Raw genomic sequence first — 10,964 nt, 5'->3', positions numbered from 1 at the left:
AAGAAAAACCCACAATGGTCACAGAAATAACTTGAATCTGACAAAAGTAATAATAAATAAAAATTCAATGAAAATTAACCAATGAAAATCAGACATTGCTTTTGAACAGTGGTTCAACAGAATTATTTTTAAAAATAAACTCATGAAACAGGCCTGGACAAAAATGATGGTACCCATAGAAAAGACTGAAAATAATGTGACCATAGGGACATGTTCAATCAAGGTGTGTCCTCTAATCAGCATCACATGTGTCTACAAACTTGTAATCAGTCAGTCAGCCTATTTATAGCGTTACAGTAGTCACTGTGCTGTTTGGTGACATGGTGTGTACCACACTAAACATGGACCAGAGGAAGTGAAGGAGAGAGTTTTCTCAGGAGATTAGAAAGAAAATTATAGGCAAGAATGTTAAAGGTAAAGGCTGTCAGACCATCTCCAAGCAGCTTGATATTCCTGTGACTACAGTTGTACATATTATTCAGAAATTTAAGATCCATGGGACTGTAGCCAATCTCCCTGGACGTGGCCGGAGGAAGAAAATTGATGACAAATGGAAGAGATGGATAATACGAATGGTAACAAAAGAGCCCAGAACAACCTCTAAAGACATTAAAGGTGAACTCCAAAGTCAAGGTACATCAGTGTCAGATCGCACCATCCGTCGTTGTTTGAGCCAAAGTGGACTTCATGGGAGACGACCAAGGAGGACACCATTGTTGAAAACAAATCATAAAAAAGCCAGACTGGAACTTACCAAACTGCATGTTGACAAGCCACAAAGCTTCTGGGAGAATGTCCTATGGACAGACGAGACAAAACTGGAACTTTTTGGCAAGTCACATCAGCTCTATGTTCACAAAAAAAATGAAGCATATCAAGAAAAGAACACTGTCCCTACTGTGAAACACAGAGGGGGTTCTGTTATGTTCTGGGGCTGCTTTGCTGCATCTGGCACAGGGTGTCTTGAATCTGTGCAGGGTACAATGAAATCTCATGGCTATCAAGGTATTCTAGAGAAAAAATCTGTGGATGTTCTCAGTCATCCAGGTCATGATAAGTCTCAAGCAAGCATAAGTTATGGCAACTGGACTAACCTCGTGTGAGTCGAAAACGTTTCACCTCTCATCCAAGAGGCTTCTTCAGTTCTGAAAGCCTGGTGGGGAGTACCAGATATTTATCCACCGGGAGGGTGGTGGCAAAAACAAGTGGACAAAGACCCGAAACCAACAGACTCGTTAGGTGTTAATGTGAGTCGTTAGCCTTTGATGGGCGGTCGTTACCCCTCCCAGCCCTCTAGGAGGGTGGTTGGGGGTCACCTGACTGCAAGTGGGACAGATGGCTGCACCACCTTGGGAGGGCTCTAAGAACGGCGTTGTAAGTGGGAGACAAGTGGTGTCTGAGGCCCCCTCCTCTGTTCAAAGATGGCCGTTCTAGTTTGACATGAATGGCTTCTTTTACCCCTCTCTCAAACCATCTGTCCTCTCTGGCTAGAATGCGCACCTTGTGGTCATCAAAGGAGTGCCCCTTCTCCTTGAGGTGGAGGTGGACTGCTGAGTCCTGGCCTGTGGTCGTGGCCCTCCTGTGTTGTGCCATGCGCTTGCTTAATGGCTGCTTAGTCTCTCCAATGTACAGGTCAGAGCATTCCTCATTGCACTGCACTGCGTACACCACATTGCTCTGTTTCTCCCTTGGAATTTTGTCCTTGGGATGGACCAGCTTTTGCCTCAGAGTGTTGCTGGGCTTGAAGTGTACTGGGATCTGGTGGGTGTTAAAGACCACCTTATCCACCTCCTGGTGGATAAATATCTGGTACTCCCCACCAGGCTTTCAGAACTGAAGAAGCCTCTTGGATGAGAGGTGAAACGTTTTCGACTCACACGAGGTTAGTCCAGTTGCCATAACTTATGCTTGCTTGAGACGTATTCTAGAGAGAAATGTGCTGCCCGGTGTCAGAAAGCTTGGTCTCAGTCGCAGGTCATGGGTCTTGCAACAGGATAATGACCCAAAACACACAGCTAAAAACAGCCAAGAATGGCTAAGAGGAAAACATTGGACTATTCTGAAGTGGCCTTCTATGAGCCCTGATCTAAATCTTACTGAACATCTGTGGAAGGAGCTGAAACATACCATCTGGAGAAGGCACCCTTCAAACCTGAGACAACTGGAGCAGTCTGTTCATGAGGAGTGGACCAGAATACCTGCTGAGAGGTGCAGAAGTCTCACTGACAGTTACAGAAATTATTTGATTGCAGTGATTGCCTAAAAAGGTTGTCAAAGTCAAAGTCAGCTTTATTGTCAATTCTTCAATATGTACATGACATACCAATATTCGAAATTTCGTCACTCTCTCTTTGTGCAACAGTAGACATTAAATAAAGACTTAGAAATAAGATATTAAAGGGCAAAAAAGAACAAAGGAAGCAAAATTAAAGCCGAGCAACAACTAAGAACTAAGACAAGCAGAACTGAGTGAAATGTAAACATGACCATGAGATAAAGTGACGGATTTAGTGCAGAATACTCAGAACAGTGCAAATAAGTAACAGTCCAAGAAGTGCAAATATGCTTGACGGTTGAATGTGCTATTTCAGTGCAGATCAACAGTTACTGACCAGAGTTTGTGTATGTGGGGGAAAGGGATGGTAGAGAGGGCAGAGAAGGGAGACAGTTCAGCTTCCTGACAGCCTGGTGGATGAAGCTGTTGCTCAGTTGGCTGGTCCTGGCCCTCAGACTCTTCAGTCTCCTCCCTAATGGCAGCAGGCTGAAGAAGTTGTGGGATGGGTGTGTGGGGTCACCCGCAATGCTTAGTGCTTTGCGAGTGAGGCGGGTGCTGTAGATGTCCTGGAGTGAGGGGAGAGACACCGACAATCCTTTCTGCTGCTTTCACAACGTGCTGGAGGATCCTGCGGCAGGAGGAGGTGCAGGAGCCGTACCACGCTGTGATGCTGCTGGACAGGATGCTCTCAATGGTGCCTGTATCGAAGGTGGATATGATGGGGGCCGGGGCACTGGCTCTTCTCAGCTTACGCAGGAAGTAGAGACTTTGTTGTGCCTTCCTGACCAGTGATGTTGTGTTTCTGGTCCAGGAGAGATTTTCTGAGACGTACACACCCAGGAACTTGGTGCTGCTCACCCTCTCCACAGCCGCACCGTTGATGTTGAGAGGAGCATGCTGGGTGTGTCCTCTCCTGAAGTCAGCAACGATCTCCTTTGTCTTCTCCATGTTCAGAAAGAGGTTGTTGGTGCTGCACACCTGGCCAGGTTGCTCACCTCACTCCTGTATTGTGTCTCATCGCTGTCACTGATGAGACCCACCACAGTTGTGTGGGTCTCATCACTAACAAAGTGCAACAAAATATTAAGTTAAGGGTACCATCATTTTTGTCCAGACCTGATTCATGAGTTTATTTTTTTAAATAATTCAGTTAAACCACGGTACAAAAGCAATGTCTGATTTTCATTAGTTAATTTTCATCAAATTTTTATTTATTATTACTTTTGTCAGATTCAGATTATTTCTGTGACCATTGTGGGTTTTTCTTTCATTAACCGAGGGGTACAAACAATTTTGTCCACGTGTATATATATTTTTTTATTTATATATATATATATATATATATATATATATATATATATATATATATATATATATATATATATATATATATATATATATATATATATATATATATATATATATATATACATATATCCCTCAGTTCTCTCTATTTTTGAGCCTCAGGTCCTCATAGTGGATGGGCTTCTTCCTGGGCTCCCTGAGCTGGAGCATTAAAGTCACTTGCTCTGCCCATTTGCGCAGGTGGCTCTGGATGGTAGCCATATCCATAATCTTTGTTGTGGGTGGACATGTTGCTCGGGGCCTCTGCGGGCTGAAACATGGCGCCAAATGACTGGGTGTCTGGGTCACTCAGCTCTGACTGTTGACCTTTGGAATATTGTGAAGGCATTCCTGTCCTCTGTCTTAGGATCTCTCCCAGAGGGGAGTTTTCCAGCCTCTTGAACTTCTCCTGGCACGTCTTCATGTACGACAGTTTACCAGCCAGATATATATATATATATATATATATATATATATATATATATATATATATATATATATATATATATATATATATATATATATTGTTTCTGTACACCCATTAGATGGTTTTAGACAATAAAGAAAAAGACAAATATCTGGTGCCCCGCGCTATATGGGAAACCATTACTATTCTGAGATGTTTTCTCTTTTTTTGTGTTGATGAACTAATAGATGAATAAGTGACACATTAAATTAGATACGCAGTAAATGATGTATCTTCAAGCTGCCACAAATGTATTTTTAGGATGCGTAATAGCTTATCATTGTCATTTATAGAATCACCTCTGTGGATTATTTCATAGAAATAATAAGAAGTAGAACGAGACAGAAAACAGTAAACAGACCAATGGGAATTAAACTATAATCTGAAAATATCCTTGGGTAATTACAAAGCTATCATTGATAAAATATTCCACCATTCATTTGGTGTTTTGTTAAAAAATAGACTGTGCAGTTGTTTAATTTCTAGTCTAAAGGACTACATGATCACTACAGAGGGACATGCTGCAGACAGGCCTCACTGATGAAGTGCAGTTAAAATGTGAGAGCTTTCTTACCAATAAGTCAATTATTTCAAGACCCCTGCACAATAACAAAGCTCCGACCAGCCCACTGAGCCCCATCCACATTCATGGCAGTGATTTAAAGCAGCGTGTCTAAATTATGGGTGACAAAAAGGAGGCTACGTTGTTGAAAAGACGGGTCAAGTCAATCAATCAAAGTGACTCGTAATTGAGAGGAGAATCCTGAAACCATATGGTCTAAGCAAAACTGTCCTCTGGCCGTTTTTTTGTGCACAGAGACCGGTGCGGTCCGGAGACAGGCTCCTCAGGCCCCCGAGGCAAACACTGTCTCTGCAGGACTTCCTCTCCTCCAGACTGTTTCTCACAGAAAAATGGAAATCCACACAGGAGGTGAAAAGGCAAGTTGTGAATGGGTTTATCAAACAACAAGCCCTCCGACACATGGAGCCCAGAAGGATTTCATTAGACCGCCTCAGAAATAACATGCAAAAAAAATGTAATAATTTGAAAAGGTTTTATTTACATTACAATTTTTACAGGTTTATGCTTTCTGTGGGCTATACGATAAAGGCACTTAAAGGGTGTAGCAAAGCGTTATAAATATATTAAATCGTGAATTATTACAAGCTGCTGCACGTTTTTCTGTGCGTGATTATCAATTCAGTGCGATATCAAAAGGCTGGAAACAAGTGGAGCGAGCTTATAAAATGATTCTAGAGGCCTTCCAGCTGTGGAGAGGAAAAGCACATAAATGAATCATGCTGTGAAATATTTCTGATCACATGAACTGGTGTGTGTTGCACCTGCATTTACACTACCAGTCAAAAGTTTGGACACGTCTTCTCATTCAATGCTTTTTATTTATTTGCATTATTTTGTACATTGTAGATTAATACTGAGGATGAACATTTTTTGGTTTCCAACATAATTCCATATGTATTCTTTTATAGTTCTGATGTCTTCAGTATTAATTTACAATGCCTTAAATGAGAAGCCGTGTCCAACCTTTGACTGGTAGTGTAGATCTTTCTGCATGTCTCTGTTGATCTGTTTGCATTGAACGCATCACACGTGTTCAGAGGGTAAATGTCCCATAGGATGGCTTCTCTCACATCACCACTGACTTCTAAGTTTGAATCGCATCGCTGCGTAAAAGGCTAAAATCCAGAGTTGCTGTCGGCTAAAACCGGCCACTGTTTTGATGTCCCACTGACAGCCCGTTATTTTAGTCACCCACGTCTATCTCCTCATCTTCATCCTCAGAGAAACGCTTGCTACTCAGTCGATCTGTGTATATCGACGATGCCGGTGATGGAAGGGACGTGCGCGGCCTGCTCGGGCCGAGGCTGCCGGTGGTGTCGTGCTGCGACCCAGAGGAGAGCACGTCTTGCTCGTTGTCGTCCGGTGCAGGAACCATCCCTCCTCCCAGACCTCCAGCCGCGCACTTCTCCAGCTCGGCCAGCTTGGAGAGCTTCTCGAAGGCCACAGTGCCCGCGGCCTTGGCAGACTCCACGTCGGCTTTCATTTCCTCCAGGTCCCGCTTGAGCTTAGCCCGCCGGTTCTGAAACCAGGTGATGACCTGAGCGTTTGTCAGACCCAGATGCTGAGCGATCTGGTCCCGGTCCGCCGGGCTCAGATACTTCTGGTACAGGAAGCGCTTCTCCAGCTCGTAGATCTGGTGGTTGGTGAAAGCCGTGCGGGACTTCCGACGCTTTTTCGGTGTGTTCCTTTGACCAAAGAGCGTCAGACCGTCTCGGCCTAAGAGAAAGGTTGAGTCAGATTATATAAGGTGTAAAATAAGAATGAACCATAAGGATATATATATATATATATATATATATATATATATATATATATATATATATATATATATATATATATATATATATATATATATATATATATATATATATATTCTCTAAACACTAGGATGCAAGAGTGATTGGACCCTACACTCTTCCATAAGTGGGTCAAAAATGACCTGGATAAGAATCAATGTGTTTTAGTTAAGAATAAAAATTTCTATTATTGTTTGTATTATATTTTTGTCCACACAAGAATGATTTCATGTTTGAAACATGTTGATTTTTCAGTTTATAATCGATATTGAACATTTTCATTTTTGAAAAAGAAGAATATTACACAGAACAGCAATAGAAGAATGTCAACATCCATTTTGCAGTTTGTCCATCACCTCTAGTATATTATCAGTGATAAAGAGCTCGGAGTAGTAATATAAATATTACAATTTCTTTAAAAGTATAAAAGGTAACAAATATTTCAGTGGAGTGAGATTGAAAACGTTTTTTAGACGAATAGCTGGAATATGAAATGATAAAAACTTTGCAAGACAACGATCACACTGGGTAATTTCTACGTTATTTCTGCATCTATGGGTTAAAAACCACAAACTTATGAGCCACACCGAGGATATAAATGTGAAATTTAAATAAAGGATAAATGACCAGACTGCTACTGTCCCTTTCCTCCAACCTGATGTCAGTCCTTTAAACATATAAAGATAATATGTACTGCTTGCTTCCTATGTGGCATTAAACAAGACTGAAAACTACCTTTGGAAATTATTATAGATCACACACTAATTTTAATTTGTGTGAAATTTTCTTTTGCATGTTTTTGTGCTGCGCATTTTTAAATTGCTAATGAGAAAACTTAAAACAACACAAATTTGTGCTTCAGTAAATTATTAAAAAATATATATATTTAAAATGCAATGAGGCTCGTGGTTGTTGCCGTTTAGTGTTATATATTAATATTATATATTGATTTGTATAACCATGTTTTATGTCTATACAAAGCAAGCTGGAGTTTGTATACTCTAATAGATAAGCTTCACAGATGACTTGTTGCCCCCAAACACATTTATAGAAAGGAAAACTGGCTACTTTTCTAACAATATGCTGATAACTCCTGCAAAAACAAGACAACGGATTCAAAGAGAGCAGTGTTTACCCTCAGCAGCCTGCAGCACGCTGACCTCCAGGCCCTTGAAGGTTTTGCTCGCCAGCTCCTCTAGGGCGCACAGAGGAGACGTGTGGCTGAGCAGCGCCCGGCTGGAGAAGCTGTGACCCGCGGATGGCACCTTTTCTCCGGGAGAGATGAGGTGCACCGGTCCGCTGAGGGAGTAGGTCCTTCTCACTGACGGCTTACTGAGGATGTCCTCGATGCTGAAAGGCGTCAGTGGTTTGTTGGAGTTGGCCGGCGGTGGGAGCTGATCCAGAGGAATGCGTCTCCTGTCCCCCAACATCGATGGGCATTTCGAGCTGTCAGTGGAGGTCATGACAACTCAGCGAGTTAAATAACGACGTGAGGCAGAGGTAAGGTTGTGCAGAGATGTGGGGGGAAATAAGCATCACAAGTGGAGCAGCAGCCTCATATTTGCAGCTGGGATGGAGGGACACTTCTGACTCCTGGTTCGAGCCCAACGCGTCTCTGAGCCGCTTTCCAACCCTTCCGGTGGACGGTGGTACACCGACAGCAGTACCGACTGACTAACAAGTGATCACTGACTAGAAGGCAATCAAGTACTCTCTCTCTCCTCTCTCTCAGCCATTGGGGGGTGATCAGAGGGTGGAAGGGAGGAGTCCAATTAGAAGTAGAGGAGAACCGCTTGACATTTTTTCTCATTGTGTCACAAAAACAAGAACGTGATGTTGTCCTCATTTGCATACACGCCCTAATTATCACCAGATTGTGCTTGTGCCAGTTTACATGATTACTCCTGAACGTCAATCTTCCTCCAATGAGGAACACAGGGCACGAGCCGTTCATCGACCAATCCCAGCATGGAAACGTGAACGCGCACTGTGCTGTAAACATCAGTGGTAGGAGAAGGAGGCCATCAGCCCTGAAACACAGGCCACACCATCACAACACACATATTCAACTTCAGTTTAAAAAACAAAAAACAAAACACAAAACACTTCCTTCATAGGTTTAGCTTCTAAACAGACACAAACACGAGTCTTCTGTTTTTAGAACTGGTTTATGAGGAAAATTATTTTCTCTTTAACCCTTAGATGCAGAAGTGGGTCGTTTTCTTGCAATATCTTTGGAATGAAAAGTTAGCATTTCATATTCCAGCTATTCCTCAAAAAACATGTTTTTGATCTAATTTCCTTTAATTTTTTAAGTTACCTTTTATACTGTAATAATTGTATTACTAGCCCAAGCTCTTTGTCACTGATAATATCATCGTAAGAGGTGATGCACAAACTTCGAACAATTGGATGTTGACATTGTACTATTGCTTTTCTATGTAATATTCTTCTTTTTCAATTATCAAAATGTTCAAAATCTGTTACAAAGTGAAAAACAAACATATTTCAAACATGAAATCATTCTTGTATGGGCAAAAATATAATACAAACAATAATGCAAATGATTATTCTGAACCAAAAGGACAAAAGATGGTATAAAAACACATTGATTCTTGTACGGGTCATTTTTGACCCACTTATGGAAGACTGTAGGATCCAATCACTTGTGCATCTAAGGGTTAAACAAAACCTACTTTCAGTATAATAGAATAGATTATAGAATATGATATCCTGACATATGTGCAATAACTGTTACAACTTCATCCTCTTGTATATAGTGTTCTTAAAAATCTCATCTTGTGTATATAATGCTATCTACAATTTTTGCCCTGTGTTTTTAATGTATTCTTATACTGCCTTTATACCCCTGTCTTTTGAGCTGCTGTAACGGTGAACTTCCCCCAATGTGGGATCAGTAAAGTTTATCTTATCTTATTAGTGCCACGAGGGGACATTTGCAACATCACAGCAGCAAAGTGACAGTACGAAAAGCAAGAAAACACAACTTTAAATTAAAAAGGTGAGGTATACACTCTCTATATACAATATAAATAAGAAAAACAGAGGAACACAAAGATACTAAGAACATAGATTTAAACACTGCTGATTGTAAAGTCTGATTCCAGCAGGAAGAAAGGACCTGCGGTACGTATGTATAATTACATAAGAGTATTTTCTGTATGTTCTGATATCTTATATGGTAAAGTCCTTTATAAACATGCTATCTAATAGATAGTCCATTTAAGTCCCTTAAATTTGACATGTTGTCAACTTTTCTGCACTTTCACCTGGGGCACTTCATCTAATAAATACATAAAATGGAATAAGATTTTCATGCTAGAGGCTCAGATCCTGTTTTTTTTTCATTCAAAAATCATATCTATGCTCAGTCCCTAACTGCAAATTGCTTCCTCAAAAAAAAATATGTGTAAATGTAGAAAAGTGTCAGTGATTAAAATCAGAGAACTTAAAACAAGTAAATTAATCACAGAATCTGCTGAAGCTTTTGATACCAATTGTTAAAAATTGGCCATTTTTGAAACTAATTTCAGTTTATATTCAGTGACTGATGAGGCTTGCAGACTGCAGGAGAATTGTAAAGCCAGCAGGGTGGAGCTCTCTTATTTTCAGAAGTCACTGGGGAATCTGGATATTTCCAGGGTTGGGGACTCTCAGCATGAGAGCAGATGCAGAGGTCTGGCAGCACTCAGCTCACAGTTACACACTGCGATGCTTCCAAACATACTTTTACCTGTAAAACATCTGCTGCCATGCTGCAGGCCAGCAGCGGATTTATTTAGATTTTATTCCAGAGTGTCAGCCATTTGATTTGATTTGTTTGTGTGTTATGTAAATGGAATTATAAGGATGGATGAATTTGACCAATGAATAAATAAAACCTCAGTGCACATACTTACTTTTATCTTTCGACCACATTTCATAGACCTCACCAGTGGATGGAGTTAACTGCTTCTTCTATTCCAAGAGTTAACTTCAACACTTAAACATTCATCATCACTGAAGTGGCATCAAATCAAAGAGGGGAGATAAAAATATAATGGTCCCAGTGTTAGCAGCTTGTATGTTATATTTGGGTATTCAATAGACATGTTAGCTGCAGTGACTCAGCTGATGAAGGCTGTAATAGCAGTTAGTCGCTGTCGTTAGGTAGTTTACAGTCCAAACATAGGCAGAAATAGAAAGGCCATGGCTGGCGGTGCAATGAAAACTACTAAACAAAGAAAAAGGCTTTGCTGGTGTAATGCATGAACAATGAATGTACCACTGAATGTTTTTGTGTGACTGTGAAGTAAATTAGAGCAGAATACATCACTCATGTGACCACTTCATTCAAGCTATTCAGCTTTACAAATATAATAAATAGCAAGTATATTGCAATATTAAAAAACAATAAAAATGTGACAATAAAAGTGATTAAATCAGATTAGGTCACCACTGTTCCACTGGGAACAACAGAAACCAATTTTTAGTCTTAAC

General features: G+C 40.7%; 1 protein-coding gene across 1 annotated transcript; it reads right to left on the bottom strand.

The window, feature by feature from the left end:
* Window positions 1-5,126: 5,126 nt before the first annotated feature.
* lbx1a (ladybird homeobox 1a) lies at window positions 5,127-8,130 on the bottom strand. The gene is made up of 2 exons (XM_023263802.3): window positions 7,600-8,130; window positions 5,127-6,384 (listed from the first exon to the last, which is right to left on the bottom strand). Exons 1-2 carry the CDS (start codon window positions 7,925-7,927, stop codon window positions 5,852-5,854), a joined length of 861 nt encoding a protein of 286 aa, XP_023119570.1. The 5' UTR covers window positions 7,928-8,130; the 3' UTR covers window positions 5,127-5,851.
* Window positions 8,131-10,964: the final 2,834 nt, after the last annotated feature.

The sequence above is a fragment of the Amphiprion ocellaris genome, chromosome 16 (assembly GCF_022539595.1).
Source record: "Amphiprion ocellaris isolate individual 3 ecotype Okinawa chromosome 16, ASM2253959v1, whole genome shotgun sequence".
Lineage (NCBI taxonomy): Eukaryota > Metazoa > Chordata > Actinopteri > Pomacentridae > Amphiprion > Amphiprion ocellaris.
The sequence above is the reverse complement of the archived record's forward strand: the minus strand, read 5'-3'. Positions and strand labels throughout refer to the sequence as shown.